A 22071-nucleotide genomic window follows, 5' to 3' on the forward strand; every position below is an offset into this window, starting at 1 on the left:
ACAACTGAATAATTTTATGTAAGTAAGCAGAAAATGAATGTAAGAATTTTTTAAGAGGAAAGCCTTACTTAGTTTTGCGTTTATTTACATTACTTTAAATATTTCCTTCTTCTTCTTCTTCCATGAATTTATGAAAAGGTTTAAAGGTTTAAATCTAATTTTGGGAGGTTGCTACAAATGCAAGTGATAATTGGTTATGAGTTACAGGTTACACTTATTTAGCTTTCTTTCTCCCTCACACAACCAAGGGGAATTACAACAACTGTAATCCTAAGTCACCTGATGAGTGGGGATCTTGTCCCACACTCTGACATGTGCCCAGCTGCACAGAGCACAGTCACCACTTGGTTTGGTCACCTGTGGGATGGGGCATCACAGGTGCTTTGTGTGTGTGAGAAAACATGTCTTTTAAAACATGGAAAGGGACAGACTGCTCCAGAGCCTCAAAGTCTCCAAAGGCCTCTCTTTGGGGCACTATGACACCAGCACACACTTTTTATAACAGTTCCTCTGTTGCTGGGCTAAGATGGTCCTTTATGAGCTTGGCTTCCTCTTGACTTACGCCCTGACTTCAGTGTCAACTGCAATTGTTTACTTTGGCAGTTTTTGCTCTGCACAGATTACCACATTCATGTAAAATTCAGTAGTTTTGCATATCCATCAGCTGACATGTGAATGAAAACCACAGCAAATTTGCCATCTCTGCCTCCCAGTGCAACTTGAAACTTGTCAGTGGTGAAAGTGGGCACAAGTCCTGTTTAGAATTACAATTCAAAATTTGCCTTTTTTCTCACATGCTAAGACTGGTATTTTCTAGGGCTCTAGATGAGTTAGGAACTCCCATTCACCACATTCCTCTAGGATCTGTTAAAATTTTAGTAATTTTTCAGGGCAGGACTACTGCCCAGCAAATGGGGTGGCACAGCTCTGTAATTTCATACTCAGCAGGAGCTGGGTATATAGTAAGAAAAGAGAAGAAATGGATTTGCTGTTTCACAAACACTTTTTAAATTAGATTTATGTTCTTGTCCTGTCATGAACAAAGATGAGAAGTCTATTTTTTACTACTTCCCAAGTGTTGGTCTCCTCTCCCCAGTACCAAGTAACAGGACAAGAGGAAATGGGTGTCAAGTTATGCCAGGAAGGTTTAGATTGGATATTAGGAAAAGTTGCTTCATGGTAAGGGTTGTCAAGCATTGGAACAGGCTGCCCAGGGAATGGCTGAGTCACCATCCCTGAAAGTCTTTAAAAGATGTGGCATGGCACCTAGGGACATGGTTTAGTGGGAGATTTGGCAGTGTTGGGTTGGACTCAATGATTTTAAAGGTCTTTCCAACTGAAATGATTCTATAGTTTCATTGAAGTACTTCCTGTTGATAGTTTAAAAGTATTTTATTTCAGTTTCAGTGTTTATCCTTAAAACAAAAAATCCCATAACCCAGAAACTATTTTTATGTTTAAACTATGTAAGTGGGGTGTTTCTGACAATTTCAAATCTTTTCTAAGGGAAGCACTAAGTTGAGAGCTTTGTCTAGTTTGACCCAATTCTGCAAACAATTTCAGTGAACAGATGCTTCTGGTAAAAACAACTGGTTAAAAAAATTCCCCAAATCTCTAATGCACATCTCAGGAAACATGGATCACTTAGTTATAGAAACCTGGCAAGTCGTCTTTCCTTTTTTCAGAAGCTTCACACAACTGCTTTGTTTTACAAAAAGTGCACATCCAGTTCTACCCTTGAGCAACTTTGAAAGCCTTCTGGCTTTTCTCACACTTTGTTTACCTTTTCTCTGTGTTGCAGCCCCAGTGTGTGACTCCTGAAGGAACTGGAGCTTTAGAGATAGTTGAGACCACAGAGAAAACCAAAGAATCACTGCATAAAACCACCAAACCACCATCAGCTTTAGCAAAGGCTGCCCTGGAAGGGCTGTTTCTGACATACCTGTGGGGACTTGTGTGAGCGCCAGCTGTACTGGTGACTGTGCAGAGTAGCCAGCAAAATATTCTCATCAGTGTCCACCTGGCCAAACCTCAGCGTCTCTTGGGTGTCATTACAGATCACAAAATGGCTGAAGACAAACTCCTCTGCCTCAGGGCATTGGTTCTGAAAGGAAAGGGATAGGAAAGCCAGGAAGAATCAATGTCAGTTGCAGGACATTTGGCAGCTGCCTGCCCAGTGGCGACTGTTACAACACAGAAATGCAAGATCTCATCCCTCAGCTTTGGCCTCATAGTAATCTCTGCAAAATCTAGTTTCTGGGTTGGCAAAATATATCCTAAGACTTCAATTTTACTTTATATTTCTGTAATGCAAATCTTAAGGATTTAAGACAACAATAAAACTAAATTTTCTAATTTGGGTAAACAACTTCAACAACATTAAATTCAGTGGGAAATGATGTTACATAGGGCAGACAGGGTACAACAGGCTGAGCAAGGAGGATTGAAGAGGTTTCTCAGTGCTTGACAGCTGAGCTCTCAGGCCAACAGGTTTACAGTTCCTCTTCCCCAGCTTCTGTTTCTAATTTGAAATATTGCTGTGGATCAGCAGAATATTCCCTCTTTTCTGGTACCACTTGAAAAGACAAGGAAAAAAAGGAGACATGAGTAGAGTACTTTCACAGCTCCATGAGACTGGTTTGAAAATGTATCATGCCATTTAAAAGGAAAAAAAAGTATTTTAGATTTTACAGTATTTTTTCTCCAGCATCTTTCCATCCCTGTCTCACTGCTTTTCATCCGGCTGCTTGTCACTCTGTTGGCACAATGAGACTATATGATAGTCACAAAATTGCCACAGCTACAGGTCTTCTACCCCTGAAGGCATGAACTATAATCCCCTGTATGGGAGAGGTCAAAGTGTGACTGACAATTTGATTTGGAGATCATCTCTCATGTATTTCTGCCCAGTCACGACTGGGCTGGCACCTTCCACTTACAAGCAACTATCTAGCAACTGCAACAATTACTCAAAGAAACCAACATTTGGATAGTCTTTATGCAATTTAATGGTTCTAACACAAAATATTAATTTTCTTGTGGTTTTTGTTACCTCTTATTGACCCATCTTTCCTAGCACACCGTTATGACAGTATTTTTCTGTTGGTTGGTTTCTTTCTTCCCAACACAGCTAAGCTACTCATTTCTCATCCTTTCTTCCCATGATGTCTAACTTACGGAACCTCCATGGATTTTGAGAGTTGATTCTGCTTCCCTTCCTTGCTCTCTCAGTGGACCTATTAAATGGATGTTACAAAGCTACCACCTTACCTGCCTCTAATCATATGGATCCCTTAGCTCTTTGATAACAATGTGCCTGGAAGCCTGCAGAAATTCAGAGATCAAACAAGAGGGAAAGAAAAATTTCTTCGTAGATCGCTATGCAGCCTTAGTTATCCTTGAAAACCAGTTTGGTGCATTTTTTGTAGCACATTACTGGGTGATGTACATGGAAGTTTTTCTGAGAAGTGAAGTGTGCAAGGCATGTCCAGTTTAGCATCCTTCAATCCATGTTCACTGCTGGTTTCTCCAAAAAAACCTAAGGTGAATTTACAGGATACCTGGGGCTGGAAGGGACCTCTGGAGGCCATCAAGTCCAATGCCCCTGTTAAAGCAGGTTTACCTGGAGCAAGCTGCACAGGATTCCATACAGGCAGCTTTTAAATATCTCCAAAGAAGGAGACTCCATGACCTCTCTGGGCAATCTGCTCCAGTGACTGGTCACCCTCACAGTTAAGATATTTTTCATGATGCTCAGATGGTACTTGCTGTGTTTCAGTTTGTGTCTGCACCTCTTTGTCCTTAATCAAGGCAGGCTGTAATTCCTTTTGTAACTGAATGTCAGAATGATTGCCTGGGAGTGTTTGTGCAAATACTACTCATCCTAGGAATATTTTAGCATGAGAATATTCAGATTAAAACTTCTTCCCAAATCTCTTTATTTCTTCTGCATAAGATCAGGTATCTTTTGTGAAATGGGAGCCAGGTGAGCATAACCAAAACTGCACTTCTTCCAAGCAGCAAAACTCTTTACAGAGCAGTATGCCTGTATCACATTCAGTAGCAGATCTGAGTGTGCTAAAGGCTGTCATTTACAGTGAGTACAGAGTTTATTTTGGCATTTTCTAGTGGAGGATCTATGACTTTTTACTGTCAAGCTGCCATACCCACATACCCATAAGTCTACCGCAAATATATGTATTTTCCTGTTACAGCTTTGCAAAATGTTCTTTTTAAAAGGGAGGATTTACTATTCACAGAACTCAGCATATTGTTAGAGTCAACCTATATACAACACCAGGGGAATTTAAGAAAAGCTTTTTCTTTTCACTCCAATACATTTTCTTGTTGATACACAGAGATTGAAAGAACAATGCCGTAAGATGATGAACTTCCTTCTTTTTACCCTAGTAGCTAACCTAGTGTCAAGTAAGTAAACACAGACTGTAGGTTTTGGCATTTCCCAGAGGGAAAAGAGAATCCAGTGAGTTTTTGGCATGCATAGAACTTCTAACTTCTGCTTGGGGAATGTTATCCTCTCAGGAATTATTAATACACTTGCACATGTTTTGGTGCTGATGAATGACTGCCATTGATCATTAGTCTTGAAAGCTAGATGTGCTACTAGAATTCAATGCTTTTAACAACAACAGTTAAGGGAAGGAGGTATTTTAGGTTCCATTTTATAACAGTTCCAAAGTTTTAACCAAGGAAACACCAAGATTTGCATAATAGGGCATGGCTCTGTACTACCAGGCTTGAGAGAAAGCTACTGATGTCTCCAGTCTTGATAACAACAGATGACTAAAGGAACATCAAGGAAGCTTGAGGATGCTTTAGCTCAGTGTGGCAACTATGCACTGGACACCCACGCCTCTTTGTCCTTAGGGATCTGCAGCAGCACCCTGTACCCATCACAGGGAACTGCATCCCACATTGCTGCTCAAGTCTGACAGTAGAAGCTTCTAGAGTAAGCAGAAAAGGAGAAAAAAGAGTCAGCAAAAGGATGGAGTGAAGACATCTTGATTGAGAAAAGAATGTCTAGAGAAACCAGGTACAATTCAACCAAATAGAATCAGGCCATTTGTGTGGCAATGATGCTGAAGGGCTGAATGATGACTCCAGGAGCTGAAAACACCTAAGTGCAGATTAGGAAAAAAAATCCTCTCTGAATTAAAACATATCAAAAGAATCAGCAAAAGATTAACAGCTTGAATCAGATACAGATTAGGGTCAGTTCCTGGGGGACAATTTCCTGCCCCTCTTTAGATCATTTTTCAGCTGTTATTTTCTCTCAGAGAGGCCTGGAAAGTGTCTCTCCTTTATTGGTCTTTCAAATATTTTGTGAATTCTATTCAGAGAGGGGAAAGACATCCCACATAATACTAGTCACCAGGCTTTTCCAGTCTCAGGACTTTTTGCTTGTGTCTTAGCTCACAGCTATTTCAAAGCATTTCTGGATCTGGAAAAAACCCACACCATAAAAGCCTAGGCCTCTTCATATGCACAAAGTAATTTTCTTTGTGCTTCACAAGCTACTGAAGGCTTGTGCAAGCTTTTTCTCTTCCTGTCATGTACACACAGACACACACAATCACCAGGTGATGGTTTTTTTCACAGAAAGTCTTTTGAAATTTGTCTCCCTTGAAGGCTCTCTAAGAGAAAACAACATTTTCCTCAGGATTCTTTAAACTTTACTCTCACAGCAATGTCCTGGCATTATCAGGTAGGAACCTCCTGTACCCTTTTCCCTTTGTTATTTGTGCTTATTGTAGAAAGATGGGGAAACCACTACAATCACAGACGGCATTTTGACTGTTCCCAGCTCATTAAGAAAACTTATGCATCTGCCAACAGTAATGTTAAGCACCATGCTGACCTTGAGGAAAAAAGTTCTAGTGGTCTAAAACAGGTTTAAATCAGGAGCTTTTCTAACTTCTGAGGAGTTTGGGAAAAGAGTTGCGATGCCTGGTTTATGTGAGACCACAAAGGAAAAGCTTTTTCCCAGAAATAACACTTCGTGCCATACCTGGAGAGCTGTTTTCTCAGCTGACCTCTGTCTCTAGATATCTCAAAACAATAAGGCTGTAAAACAATTCATGAAGGCTTAAATGCCCAAATAAAGGGGAAAAACCCCCACATGCTCCACCAATATATGTTCAAAGGAAACATGCATTTTCTATCTCACTTGATAGTCTCTGTGTTATTATTAAATAATAAAACGAAATTAATAACAATATTGAAGTTCCTTGCCCAGGTCTTTAATTATTAGACCCATTACTCTAGCTTTGTATTTAGATATGCATTAGCCAGTTACTGCTTGTAGTTAAACAGGGGTTTCAGATTAGACAGTGAAATATGTCAGAAGGGGAAACTGTTTTTAAAAAGTGCTAATCCTCTCAGATTTTCAGCATGTGACTTAGAAGTATAAAGCCTGGTACTTTTTAGGCTTAATGTACTTTCAAAATGCTCACTGTTACTTAATTTAAGAGAAACCCGCCAACCATAAAACCTCCACCAAAAAATAACAACAACAATCAGTCCATATCTAGGAAACAAAGACACTGACAGGGGCTTCTGTTACTTCTGAACTCCTGACCTAAAGGTGCATGGCCAAATTGTTTCATGCTTCATCTGTCTGTCTACTGACTCCAACATCACTTGTTGTAGATTTTAATCCAGTAAAAAATATGTGGAGAATTCAAATAACCCTTCCCGGTTATTAAATTCATGCTTTTAGTTGTAGCATTTATACTGCATTTTGTGTGAACAGCAGACATCAAACAATGCTTATTACTGGGAAATGTATTCCCTCCCCTTTCAGGCCATGCCAACCCCCTCAAACTGGAGGTAAAGGCACATAAAAAACATCTTGGCAACAATTAATTTAATAAGCTATTTTGAACCCACTTGTGTGTTAACTGTTCCCTAATTTCAAAGCGATGCAAGTTTTTAATCTCAAATACTCTGGGCTAGATACCCACCACATCAGAACATGGTGGCAAGTACCCCTGACATGAGAGGAAACGAGAAAATTACAGCAACAATTACAGAATTATATCCTCCTGTGGCTCATGTTAACATTGCCAAATCCATGTATAAATCAGTACCAACTATTCATAGAATGTACCTGTCAGCAATATACCATGCGACATATGGCTCTACTTAATCAAATATACAATTCCAGTTTTTTCAACTCAAAATATTCCTTCAAGGCACAGAGTAGTCAGTCAGTCATTCACACTGTGATGTGGTTTAAAACATTTAAATATTTATGCACCACATTTTATTTATATGTATAGCTATGTCTGAGAGATCTCTTTTCCCCCCATCCTAAGAGCAAACTGACCTTTCTGAAGGCCATTTTGCAGTAGTTGCCACACATGTCTTAGATGAGGGACTAGTACTAAGTCAGAAATATTTTGGGTTTAAGCAGCCTACAAGGACTCTCTTATACTTTCTGTTTGTTTTTTATTAAAAGCATTGTTCAAAATATGACAAAAAACAGAAATTGGAGCTACAAAGATTTTTGTTCACATTGATATTTGAGCCAGCTGTGAAGATTTAAATCACACTAGATCTTGTTTTATGAATGTCCTTTTGCAACAAGAAAACCATGGAATGCCCTTAAAAAAGAATTTTTTGATATAAAACAGATGTTTTATCCTTTTTTGGGGGCTTTGTTATTGTAGTGCCATGATAGGTAATTAATTCCCAGGCTCCACATAGGTCTTCAGGCAGATGAAGAGAATGATTTGATTTCAAGGCTAATAGTGAAGTAAGGGAATTACAGGCCTTTGAGGGGTCATTGCAGAAGCAAGTTTCTTATACTGGGACTGGCTTCAGCCATTAATGCTGCTTGTACAGAATGTAATGTGAAACTAGTGTTGAACTTCAATAAGGATGGAAGTAGTAGCTGGAAACAATATGTGCTGCTGCTCAGACTGAGCTGAGCTGATGTATCATGAAAAGCCACTCACCTTTTCATAAATTAATGGAATATTTTACATTTCAAGACCTGGGTTTTGATTATTCTGATATGAATCCATGTAGCTTCACTGAAATTCAGGCCATTCTGCCTACATTTACCTTTACACACTTTTTTCCTAATTTTCATTGCTATCACAGAATTAATGTGTATTAGGAAAAAACAATTTCAGTATAAGTTAGGGTTTTTACATCCTCAAATATTTTAATGAAAGCAGTTGATATTCTAATTTGCTATTAAAGTAATCACAGTAGCTATATTTTTTCTCATTATTGTCTTTGCATACCTGTTGCCAAGCTTGAATTGCTGTATTTAGAGAATGAAGTGCATATTGGCCAAAGCTGATGAAAATAGGGTCAACCATTATCGTGCAGTCGAACAGCCTTCCTGCTGTGCTGCTGGAAACAGCAATCTGCCCCCAGATTTTGAATGGTTTCACAACATTTTGCATGGTCACATTTCGACACTCCAGAAGTTTGCAGTCAGCTTGAGTCGAAAACTGGATCTCCTGGAACACTGACTCATCGTTCCACTGGCGAAGATATACATGGGGCTCATCAAAGGAAACTATCATGTATTCTAGTTCAGATGGCATGTTCTTATCAGATAAAAATGGCTGAAGGAACTTTGGTGGTGCTGAAAAGCAAAAGAACAAACAAGACTAAAACCATTGCTGCATTCTTTATGTTTTTGTAAATTTACTGCTGGTGTTTTTACTGCTTGTACATAAGATGAAAACAAGTAAATCTATCAAAGAGTTGACATTTCTGAAATCTGAAATGAATCCTGTTCACACTGTTTGTTAGATGTAAAACAGTATCATAATTAATAGCAGCTGCAAACAAAAAGTATCTGCAGAGCAAAATCTTTTCATCGTAAACAAACCAGCCAGCAAAACTGCTTTATCTGCACACTGCTGAATGCTCCAGATTGCCATCTATTTGGAACAGGGACCATATTTCTGTGAGAATTTTTGCTACAGTAGGTGTATATTATATTCCACACATAGCACATTACAAACACACATTACAAACACAATAAGAATTGGTAATACAGTATTTGCTGACAAGTGACTGCACAGGCCAACAGGCTCTACACTGGGAGTTGTGTTTGCTGCAATTATGGACAGTTCAAGACCACAAACCCACTGAAATGTGACATTCTAACCCATAATACTAGAAATGAAACAAAACAGTATCCTGAGACTAGAACATGAGAAATGTATCACAAAAAGATCTTATCATGTTTGTTGAAGTCTCAGTCGTGCAAAGTGCTGAGCACTGAGGCAGCAGACACTGCAAGGCACGTTCACCCCTTGTGTAACATTAAGCATGTGAATATTTCCATTGATGCTATTATTTATGCTCCTGGAACTACTCACATGCTTAAAATTAGCGTGTGCTCTAGTGCTCTACAGATTTGGAACCAAAACACTCATCCCTATCCAGGATCAAGCCCTGTTATGCTACAAACTGTAATGGATACAACAACTTTTGTGCTCCCTTTGTGTATAACAAAGCACAAAGGAGCCCCAAAACTTAAGGCCTTTAGATGCTGTAACAACAGTAACAACAGCATAAGCTCAGTCAATGTTGAGAAATAAAACAGCTGCGCTTGATTTTAATCTGATTTTTGCCTCTTCCAGAATATTTAATTTTAAAGACTGAGCATCTGAAATTGGACTGTAATAGTGAGGAAGATTACGTACTGGTAGAGGCAGCTGACAGAGAAGAAACTATTTGCTAGTCATTGAATGTTAGTCTTGGTATGATTTGATAATGAATATATTATAATACCTGCAGAAACACAAAACCTACACACAAAGAAAGCTGTCCCTGTCAAAATGATCCAAGAAGTTTGCCCATCTTCCGTAGAAAGCATTCCTGGCATTTGAAAATCAGACAATAATCTAAAGATCTCTTGGAATGTACTTGCCATTAATGCAATGACAGAGAGCACTGAACAAAACCAGATGTAGCTCTAAAAGTGATCATAACTGAAATAACTTAAATCTGCAGTTCTCAGAGCTCTTCCAAGGAATTTTTACTAAGCGGGTTGCAAAATCTTCAAGTATTTTAACAGTACTGTTAATACACTGGAAAATGTAAAAGATCAAATTCATTCACTAAGATGGCTCAAAAGTGAAGTGGCACCTGCTGTCCCTAATCAGACTCTGGAAAACAGACGGCTTCTACAGTTACCCGTTCCGGGGCAGGGAGGGGCTGCTCTTCCAGCCTCACTGCCAGCCCTGTGGACAGGCTCAGGGCACACAAGGCATGGCTTTCACCCTGAAGCCTGTGCCACTGGTGGCTGCTTGTGATGGCTTGTTTCAAGAATGCCTGTTTGAATGAGGAGATGGGGACTACACAGAGCAGGAGAGTGCTTAAGCAGCATCTGTGAACTATGTTTTTATTATTCTCCATAAAGCAGAACATACCTGTGCCAAGTTGATCAAGATGATGGCATAGGTGGACTTCCAGACAGGTAAATTGGATCAACACACTCAGTGATGGCACAAACCAAGGAGTAAAACAGGAGTCAACCCTGGTGCAAGCCGCTAATGCCGTGGGGGTCACAAGCTGATCACACACGCTTTGGGAGCCAGATTCACTTTCTGAGCTGCAGAAGGAAGGTAACAAAGTAGTACTTCAGCACTTCCAGGATTTTGCAGCTTTACAGCAGGAATTCAGGATGTTCCATGCTCACTTTCTGACACACAACATCATGGTTTTATTTTAACTGCTAATGCCAGTGTCCGTACTTTTTCCAAAGCAGACCGAAACAGATAAGATTGTAATCCATCCATGGTTTTATCAAACTACACTTTCACTTTACAAATATTTGAACCACAAAGCCTATTTGCAGAAAAAAACCTAAAATATGCCACGTATCTTTAATTGTTGAAGTGGCTAAACAGAGTAATTATTGTTATTAATGCTATAAGAATGAGAGGAAAGGTCAGGAGAATTTGTTTTTTTCCACTTGATTTTAAGGAAACCAATTTGCAACCATCAAACTACTTCTATGTATGAACCCCTAGTCTTTGTAAGCTTTATTTCCTTTGCCCTTTTTACTCTAAAATAATGATTTAAAAATTATTTCCAAGTACTGTAAGTCAGTCTGGAGCCCTTTACTACCATATTAACTATACATTTAAAGTGCCACTCTCCTGATTTTTTTTCATAGCTGTGCTCCTAACACCAAGAATTTCCAAGCATTATCTTTCAGTCTCTTGAGAGGAACTAACACTACATCACAATTCTATAACCTACTAAGATACCACAGAAGTACAAATAAACTTTCTAATTTAGCAAAAACTGTCCTTAATGCTCCTCATTCTCACTCCATTTGACTTGATTTTAGACTTGATTCAAGAGAATTACAACCACATCCTCAGTCAAAGAATGTCTTTATTTTTAAAATAAGATTTAATGAAAGATGGACTAAGATCAACTTAATATTTTTGTCAGAAAGTCATTAGACTTCATAAAGCACAATAAATCCACTTCCATTAACATTTTAAAGATATTTTAAATTCAAACATAAGTTTAGATTTGAACAATGGCTTTCCAAGCAACATACCTTGAGGTTTTAGGACCAGATTTTTCACCCTGCAATGTGTTTCACTTCAAAATTATGCACAAATATAGTAAGTACTCAAAATGTTCAACTGCAAATGCATGGAATTCCATGGATAGGTAAATTGATCAGTATCATTTAGTGTTGCAGTAACTATCTAGTATAGTATTTATTTACGGAGCTTAAATCCAACTTAAGGCTTGTGGACATAAAATACTTATGCAGCAGTAAAACCCAAGTAAGATTAACTAATTATTAAAGAATCATGCCAGGATACTAAGAATGGATTAGGTCAGGAAAGTATGAAAGATAAATGACTCAATCAGAATGTTAGCTGCTTTTCTGTGCTTCTTTACCTCTTTAAATTTCCTGTTTAGATTCCAAAACCATTGTTTTACACCTTTTGAGAACTGGCAGCTTTGGAAATAAAATTATTCTTTGTGTTCACATGATAAAATATCTATGGGACCGGATAAAAGAGAAATAGGATGCTTCACTTTGCTCTGCCATGGATATTAGACTGCTGGAACAAAGAAAGAAACTAAATCCAAAAGGACAAAAATTCATATGCTGATTTAAACAACTAAGTACTTTTCAATCTGTAAAATGGGTTAGTTCTTTCAAAGTAACTATTAATATTTTAAGATTTTTTGCTTTTTGCATTTTGATTAGAAACAGAAATTCAGGAGCACATGAAATAAAAACAGTTTTCTGTTGGGGTAGAGGAGTGCAAACAAATGTTAACCAAACTATGAAGAACTTTAAAAAAAAACTAATTGCACCTTGATATTCTGAATTAAGACTTAATTTCATGAACAGCAGTAACACTGATTGCAGCAAAGAAGAAGGACATTAATTTCTCATATTTGAGGTTTATTCCAAAAATATGTATTTATTGTCCTCAGAAACCTATTTCTTGACTCACCTATCAGTGACTAAGCATTTTTATTTCTTTTGATGTATTCTGGAGATGCATATTTTCACAGAATAAAAGCCAAACAAAACCTAATTTCTTATTTAGTAAAATTTTATATATCTTCTTTCTATTCATTGAGCATTTTACTGTGGTGGCAACTTTTGTAATTTCTCACTCATAAACACCACGATGACAGAGCAACAGGACATGCTTGATGCAGAAGGAAATGTGGCAGGAGCTTCACACCAGGGAAATAATGTAAAGCTTTTCGCCAAATTTTTCTCCACTTTTTCTGCTCCACAAGCAACAGACCACAGAGAGGTAATACTCAGCAGCTTAAAATGTTGGGAACAAAAAGATTCAAAGCTGCTTTTTGTTTCTTGATGGAGTCACCTTAGAAACCAAAAAGGCCCAACACTGAAACCCTGCAAAATTCAGAGTTCAACCAGATGCTTAAAAACTTAACAAGAGAGAAATAGCAAATGAGGGTGGGACAGTGCAGCCCCATGGGACAGGACTGGCCTTGCATCCTCTCCCCTGCCAGGGAGGGACAAGAGCTGGCAGTGGAGGGCTGAGAGGAGCAGGACAGTGCATCTTAAACCATGATGGTAAAGAAGGTAAAGTCTCTACAGAGAGCAAATAGCCTTCTAGGAACCATCTGGAAAGAAATGCAACAATATCTTTCACCACTGTTTTCCCATCTGCCCAGACTTTTTCTGAAGTGTAATTGTTTTATCTGTGAGGGGCTCCATTTGATTTTTACTCAACCTGAAACCATTCAGAATTATAGTCCCCACGTACAAGAATACAGTAATGGTATAAACCAGCTAGAGTACAAAATATACTAAAAGCAGCCATCAAATTATTATAGTATTTTCTTTAAAAAAACCCAGCTGTAATAAAAAGTCATAATATAAATAAAGTTTTTACAGAGGTATTGTAGTCACTACCATGACCCTGATTTTAAATTGAATACTTTTAAAATTTTTTGCCTAGGTGGTCTTCCCTCAGACCTGCAGCATTGCCACTTTCTTTGATTTTGCAGAGAGCACAAAAATGAAAAACTGCAGCCCTCTATTGCATGCTGTGCACAAACAGCAAATAAAGTTGTGCTAACTGAAAATACAGGAAAATTTCTATTAAGTCTTGATGAATGACAGTGGGAGCATTAATATCAGGAGAAGATGTGACTGGGCAATCAAAATTTGTTCATCAAGTGAATACAATACAAAAACACTCCCACATTTCTTGGCTTCCTTCGAGCTACAAAATGAAGTGTGGACTGTCCACAATTTTTCAGCTCTGAAAGAAGAGGAAGAACCAGATTCTACTGCTTTGTGTTTGGCACATCATGCTTAAGGAGGAATGTGGTAAAATCAGCGGAAATTAAAAATAAAAGTGATCTGACTTTATTACCAGATTTTTTTTCTTTTTCTTTTTTCTTTATTTTTTAAGTGCTGGAAAATATCAGAATACTTAAAATGGAAAATATCTACATTTGATGTCATATAAATTATGATATTTCACATCATGCAAAGCAGCTCAAGTTAAACATATGGCAACTGAGAACAATGACTTAGCAGTGACCTGCATTATTCTTGTTATTTCAAGAGAGAAATATTAAAACCAAAACTGCCATTTGTGATGAAACTACAACATGGGAAAATATCCACTGGGAAGAAGAAAGAGACCACTTAACTCATTTAATTTATGACTCAAATACTGGTCTGAACCCAAATTGTTAGAGGTCAAAATCCAGTACATCATTTACTTTGAATAAAAGCTGAAACAATTAGCAAGAAACATGATCATGATTCCTCACTTGAATTTCTAAAAAGTAGCAATTTAAGGCTTATTTAGAAGTTTTTTACTTGTTTCATGGTTTGTATCTTAAGGCACTTTCAATTACTATTTTACGTTAATATGTCAGTAATTATAAAAATACTGTTTAAATTACACAGAAGATGCATAAATATATAAAACATCTTGTAATGCAACCCATTTAAACAAAAGAATTATAAATCTTCCCAACCAAACCAGGAAGGGGCTTCAGTGTCTCACCAACCAAACAGAGCTTAAAAAGTAATTTCAATTATTGTTTGTTAGTCCTGTAACAGGCAAATACAACCCCTAAAAATAATTTATTTTGTGATAATTTTTTTGTAATCCCCTGTTTTAAGGTCTTCCATAAACAGTCATTTATGCCATCTATGATTTCTTTCACAAACACTGTACTATATCCCCAAAGAAATGCTATATTTTTTCACTTAGTACTTCAAATTTGCTCATTCATTGAATAAACTTCCATAAATGTTTGTGCAAACTTTATACATACATAGAAATAATGAATGGGATACAAAATTCTCAAAAATAAACAACATATATGTATATATTATGCCCTTCACCAGACAGCTTCTGATTTTTATACTTCCAGTTAGCTCCTGACCAATCTCAGAAGGACTTGCATACCACAGGATTTGAACCATGACATCTTTGTATATTCCCATATTCATTACTGGTTGCTCTATTTCACCCTATCAGCTACTGCTCATTGTATCAGCTGAATCTACATCTTCTCACAAACCTTATTGTTTTCCTGTCACATGAGACACCTAAATTTTGGATCTTATAACCAATGTTAGGAATCAGTAATAAAGTACAAAACCACAATGGATCAGCTCTCTGCTTATAATAATTAGCATATCACAGAGGTTACCACAAAAAAAATGCTGCAGAATTTTCAGAAAAAATATTATCATTGAGCAGCAGCTGCATGCATATGGCAGTGGTTAGAGTCTGATCCAAAATACAACATCAAACTAAGAAGATAAACTTGAACAAGACTAAGCATTTTTACGCTTTACAATTAGTAGTGTATTATAATTGTTAACCAATCATACAGTTGCAGTCTGTAATTAACATCAAATTATTGTGAGTGTAAAGGAAAACTGAGGTTCAACTTTTATACAGCCTTTATTTCTTCCTCTCACATATCCTTCAGCATTAGAATTCCCTAGTTTAACACTCATCACTGGCATTAAGCCTTGAGGCTCTTCCCACAAGTCTGCAAAATCCCATGTTAAATGCTGGCTTTAGGAAAAAGACTTTGACATTTACCACAACATGGGCACTGCCTCTCTCTCAAAACCAAGAAAGTTGGGGATTTTTTGGTTAAGTCGAATCTATAACATATTTCAGAGTGTTTGCTGAGAAGAAATTATCCGTACCAGCAGCAGTATGTTTGATGAAGCCACATTTTCAACAAAGTTACTTCCAACATGGACTTCCTATGAGCCACTAGACATCTAGAAAGTTTTGTCTTCTCTTCAAGTCCACAGTTTCTGTCACCACCTCCTACATGAGGCTTTCCTTTAACAGAACGTGATCCCTCAGACCTTAACTGTTACCTTCAATTTGTTCTGTGGCTGTAACCACACACATTCAGCTCTTGGGCGCTGTCTCAAAACCTCCAGGTCAGTGATATATCACTGGCATGTTTGCTCTGTTTCCAAGAAAAAGCCACTGTGCCTCAAACACTGTAGGTCAAAGCCTCATACCTGAGGAACAGCTGCTCTTGTTTTGACCTTTGAAGGTTTTCTGAGAAGGATCACTCCTGACTGCTCAGAACTACTTCTTCCACACCAGTCCTTCCTGCAGCTATCCTTAAGAAAGCTTGCAGTGCAGCTTTGTCTGAAGTGAGAGAGATCAGTTTGAATATTTATCATAGAACCACAGACAGGGTTGGGTTGGAAGGAACCATAAAGATCATAGTTCCAATACCCCTGCCAAGGGCAGTTACAACTTATGCTGGACCAGGATGGTCAAAGTCCCACCCAGCCTGGCCTCGAACACTTCCAGGGATGAGGCATCCACAGCTTCTCTGGACAACGCATTCCAGTGCCTCACCACCCTCACAGTGAAGAATTTCTTCCTAATACATCATCTAAACCTGCCCTCTCTCAGCTTAAATCCACCCCCCTTATCACTACCTGTCCCTGTAAAAATCTGTCTCCAGCTTTCTTTCGGTTCTGAAATGCTGCTCTAAGGTCTCCTCAGAGCCACCTTTTCCTCAGACCGAAAAATTCCAAGTCTCTCAGTCTCAGGAGATATGTTCCAGTCCTCTGATCCTCTTTGTGGCTCTTCTCTGGAATCACTCCAGCAGGTCCACATCCTTCTTAAGTTTGGGGCCCCAAAAAGTGGACACAGTACTCCAGGTATGGTGTCATGAGAGCAAACCCATGCCTCCAAATTAAAAACACTGCTGAGGCAAGGAATATAACTTTTTCTCTCTCCTGATTGAAATCAGAGGGTTTCCTTGTATATCCCACAGGTTTTTGGCTTCTGGAGCTCACCCTGACCTATACAAATCTTTAAATTCCCAGTCTACTGTTCGTTCATGTAGGTATAAGCTACAGTTCTTAAAGCTATTATGAATTCCTCAGACTAATAAAAGTATCAGGACTAGTGACTCTGCAGCCTCTGGACAGGTAGGTGTCAGTTCAAGGAACTTTCCTTTGGCTTCCCTCTTTCTCTTCTGTTTATTTACCTTCAAATGCTTCAGTAGTGAGGTAAATGTTTTTTGCTGCCCTCATTCATCTCCTGCTATCCTTGTGAGTGAACTGCAAATGCTTCAGTTTAATTCCTGTTGTTTCTGAACAATTACAGCTCATTAGCTTATCAGAGCTCCCTGAATGAAACACTGCATCTAGTGACAAACCCTATTCCAGCAGAAAACAATAAACATGACTACAGTGCTAAATGTCTTGATGAAAAAAAAATCTACTAAATTTCACTACATCATTTCCAGTTCCCACCGAGTTCACATTTCTGTGGTGTTAAGCTGACCAGGAAGGCAATTCTGCCAGGGTCCCACATTCAGAGGAATTAACCTTGTCTAAAACACTTAACTTCTCAATGATGAAAATGCATTCTTTCACAATTAACATCAAGAAATCATTTCCAACCTGATACTATTAATGGAAACCAGATGTTTAATTTTCTTCATTGATTCTGTTAGCCATGCTCATATTCTCTGATTTCTCTGAATTCTGTAGCTTCATTCAACACATACGTGGATGCTACATACTCATTGAAGCTTGGGTTCATAAACAAGCAGCAAGAATCAGCAAATACCAATGGTCCAAGAGAGTAATTTTGGGTTTTCTGCTCTAAATATAAAATGTTAAGCAGGTCTTTGAAAGCAATTCCACTGCTGTTTCTGGACAGAACTTATACTTATTTCTTTTACTCTACATATTAACCAAAATGGAATGAATGCAAACAGAGTGAGTATCTGTCATTGCACAGTGTTTCCAGTTGCAAATATAATGAAAAATGGATCCCCAGTGTTTAAAAAGCACTGAGTAGTGTTTTTTTCTTTTAGCATAGTAAGTAATCTGTGTGAATAATAATGCAATACTACTGAAATAACATTTTGTCCAATACCTTTAAAATAGTTGTTGACTTGCACTGAGAAGAGACTCAAGGTGATGTAAAAGTATTGCATGGGAGAAGAATGTTTATGACTAAATCCATAGGATGGATGTAAGTTTTACACCTAAGCCTTCTTTTGTCTGCACTTTTCGGTAAGCCTTGTATTCAAAAAAATGGATGGTTATGATGCTGCCAGGCTGCCTATGAACCTAGAGGAAAGCTCTTTTTGTGCACACTCCATGTCCTTGTGTGGAGATGAGCCACAGTCTGAATCTTGTGCAGGACTAACTGCTCTTATCACATATTAAAGTATCTTAATTTCTAAGCCGCTTGAAACAGATTTCTCAGGAGTGTAGCATTAGATGTTTTTTTCCCTCCTCCTTTAAAATTACCTTTGGTCATCTGCCACATTCTGGCTGCTGTTGAGAACAATTCTCCACAGGTCAGAGGCTATGAGCTCCTTCTGATCCTTCACAAGGCTGATACTGGGCAGCTGCAGCTCACAGACTTTGCTTTCTGACAGACTGAACTCCCGGAATGCAACAAATGACTTCTGAAGCTCATCCCAGTACTCCAAGCTGCAAGGAACCTGTGATAAAAGGGAGAAGGAATAATTACTTAGTGCTTGAATGCAAATAAAATTCATTTTAATCTATACACTAAAAGTGTAAAACTAGTTAAACTAAATAAAAGTAAATGGTCATATAGAAAATCTTAACTGTAACCATTATTCAGATCTTGTGCTGTCTTGACTTAAATGAAAACGTTTTTAGAACATCACTGCAGACTAAAACTTCCAACTTTCTCTTCCTCTGTACAAAAATAGCTGCTTGTTCCACAGGAAACCATGGAAACCATGAATAACAAAGACAATTAATCTAAACATTATTTGTATTATGCAGCCAAAAAATCCATCAGATGTCTACACATCATAGTATCAAAGACACTCTAGTTATAATTAGTTTTTTTTATACTCATTGTTTTAGTTTTATTACATAACAAAATATACGTTTATTAAAATAATCAGTGATGGAGAGAAAAAAATTAGAATGGACAACACAACACTTTGTGGTGGGTCAACACATTGCTAAAAACCCTGGGTGAAATAATGAAGCACTTCTAAGCACTTTATCTTTTCTTTCAAGGACTATTTAGACAAATAAAGGCAAATGAAACCAAATAAATACATAGTGGCTTCTGCTTAATTACATCCCTAAATTTAATTCTGTAAATAATCCACTTATGAATTTAAAACAAATGCAAATTCAGTACAGCTATGAAGATTTTAGAATTAAGATGCAGAAATCCACAGGTATGGCAGCTGTACATGCTCAAGATTACTAAAAGTCAAGCTGACATAAAGCAAATAGTAAGAAAAAATTGCATATGTATGTGTTATTACCTGTTTTAACCCTGTGTATAGACATACATATATAAATGACCAAGAAAAAAGTAAGATGGCAGAGATGCAAGTAAATTTAGACAAAGTTTTGTGAGCATTCTTCCTTGTTATTCAGTAAAGATTAAAATGCAGATGGAGATGACATTAAGCTGATTAATTAACAGGAATGAAGGTTAAGAAGGAAAATTCAGGGAGCTCAATGGTTCAAGCTGGGAAGGGCCAAGGAACATAAATAATCACCAAAGAATTCTGGAGGAATTAACATGTGGAACCACAGAGCCTGAAAGGTGGATTTTAACTACATCTGTCAAACCACAATGATATGTGAAGACTGAAAAAAGCAACCACAGTCTCTAAAACTTTTTTATTCCAAGATGTAGGACCGAAAAAAAAAATCTGATAACTGTCAGTAAACCTGTGATGCCAGAAATGTATATAAAAGAGAGTACCACTGCAGTGTCAATCAGGAGAGCTGATTTAATTTTGAAGACTAGAATGTGAGAAAAAGGGATTGATTTAACATCAAAACCCACATGTCATATGTGTAAAGATAACAACACATTTGTTTATAAGCTGCATATTCAATTGGGAAAGGTGAAGATCTGTAAATGTCATCTGGAAAAGTGTGAGGCAGTATGATGAAGCCTGGAAAAAGCAAATACCATCTTGGGAGACATCAAGTGAGATATTTCCAAAAGTGAGGGGCAAATATTAATTGATTTGCATAGGACATCAGTGGGGACTCATCTGAAGTATGTCATGTTTCCAATTCTTCATCTTAAAACTGTATTAACTCTTGCTGTGGAAAGTTGAAGACTAAATGAAATTAAACAACAGGAACATAATTGTGCTATCCAGACACCTCAGGACAGAAACATTTAATAGAAAAAGCTTTATAGAAATTTTGTGCCAAAATTGAGCTGCCCTATGAATAAAGTGTAAGACTAGAAACTGTACAGAAAAAAGATGGGGATGTGCAAGGAGAGCCTTGGTGCTACTTTGAAAAACTTGATTTGTTAATTAGATGGAGAAAATAACAAGCATTGCCCCAGTGGGAGAAGGCTGGGCTTGATGAGCCAGAAAACATCTTTCTTGGTTCTCTGTTCCTAGCTGTACAATAGTGCTGTGCACAACAGCAGCAATAAGAAATACCACATGAAGTTTATGTCCATATTCAAAGTCACGCTATAGTGATTATTTTTGCTCTCAGTGCCACTAGACTTTTAGTTATTTTTTCAGAACTTCTCAGTGTTAAATTATTTGAATGTTTAACGCCTATGGACAAACACTCAAGGCTGCTACACTACCACAGCAATGTTCCTACCCTCCAATTATGGATACATTGGATACACCCCAAGAACTCCCCTATGTTAACTAGGAACACACAAAGAGCCTCTTCCATCATCTGCTGTCTTTTATACTACATTGTGGAGCCATTCACACTCACATACTTCTCTTTTTAAACCTTCCCAATCTCCACTGGTGATAAAACATTTCAGTTTAGTTAAACATTGTAATACTTGGCATACTTCCTATAGCATGAAGTTTTGGAATTACATAATTATAAAAGGATGTGTGTCATTTTTGACAAATGGCTGCAGCCTTTCATGGTTGCATAGATAGTTTACATACAGCCATATTTATTTCTGCATACTTTTAAATCTCAGTCCTTAAAATACCTTGGCATTCTTTTAGGAACCTGATTAAATATATTTGAATACTTGGTTTGGTCTTGCACTTCCTAATGTCTATCAAAATCTGAATTACCTTTTCTTATCAATGTTAGTGTGTGCAATGAAAGTCGCACAAAGCTATCATATGTAGGATATTTATTTCTCTTAGATTACATCTCAATACAAAACCCTTTCCTTAATGAGAATCTCACAAAATTGCATTAGAATAGAAAGTAACGGGTGTTTTAAAAGAGGCTAAGCAGGATGATGAATTCTATTCCCACTAGATTAATGAGTTGGAAGAACAAGTTCAAGAGTACAGTAAGATAATTTTTTAAGTGGCACTACAATACAAAACCCATAAAACTATCAATAAGGATAGATGAAAATAATATAGAAAATTAAAAATAAAGATTCAAAAAAAGGCAGAGCAAAACTTGAAAAAACCTTAACTGGATTTCACACATCCTGTCTATATCAAAAAAAAGGTACTTCAGTATTTCCACCCACTCATTAGGTAGTAGATGTATTGAAACTCCTCTTGAGGAAAAGATGGCAAAGTATAATGATGAAAACAATTATGCCACAAAGAAGTAATAACTTTGTAACTGTTCGGGCTGTGGTCTGTGGTACAAACTAACACAGTGGAAGATTCATCTGAGTATGAGGAAGAACTTTATTGTGTGGGTGACTCAGAGAGATTGTAGGGTCTCCCTGGAGATATTCAAGAACCACCTGGAAGCAATCCTGTGCCATGTGCTCTGGGATAGGGAATAGGGAGGTCTGACCAGAGGACCCACTGCAGATCTTTCCACTGTACCCATCCTGCGATCCTGTGTAGTGCAGGACAACTTCTAAAGTGAATTATGAGAAATCTGGAAAGGCACAGGAATGACTGCTGAACTCAGCAGTACGAGTAGCCAGGAACAACGTCACTGAACAGTTAATGCAGGCTGGTCAGCAAGTAGAAACGATTATTCCTCATTATTTTGTTTACAATTTTTTCTAACTATGTTGTAATATGTCAAGAAATCTACCAGAGCAAGAGACAATTTGTTTCAAAGTGTCATCTGCACATTGG

The 22071-nt window shown here is 37.6% G+C and overlaps 1 protein-coding gene across 5 annotated transcripts in view; it reads right to left on the minus strand.

Annotated features, from left to right (window-relative positions):
* VPS13B (vacuolar protein sorting 13 homolog B) overlaps window positions 1-22071 on the minus strand; it is a 431489-nt gene that overhangs the window by 45226 nt on the left and 364192 nt on the right. For all 5 annotated transcript variants that reach the window (XM_074554422.1, XM_074554431.1, XM_074554441.1 and 2 more), the window contains exons 40-43: window positions 18308-18504; window positions 10425-10606; window positions 8274-8623; window positions 1943-2104 (exon numbers count right to left, since the gene is read on the minus strand). In XM_074554422.1, the coding sequence (XP_074410523.1) occupies window positions 1943-2104; window positions 8274-8623; window positions 10425-10606; window positions 18308-18504 (891 nt within the window). The remainder of the gene's footprint in view (window positions 1-1942; window positions 2105-8273; window positions 8624-10424; window positions 10607-18307; window positions 18505-22071) is intronic.

This window comes from Zonotrichia albicollis, chromosome 1, assembly GCF_047830755.1.
Source record: "Zonotrichia albicollis isolate bZonAlb1 chromosome 1, bZonAlb1.hap1, whole genome shotgun sequence".
Taxonomy (NCBI): domain Eukaryota; kingdom Metazoa; phylum Chordata; class Aves; order Passeriformes; family Passerellidae; genus Zonotrichia; species Zonotrichia albicollis.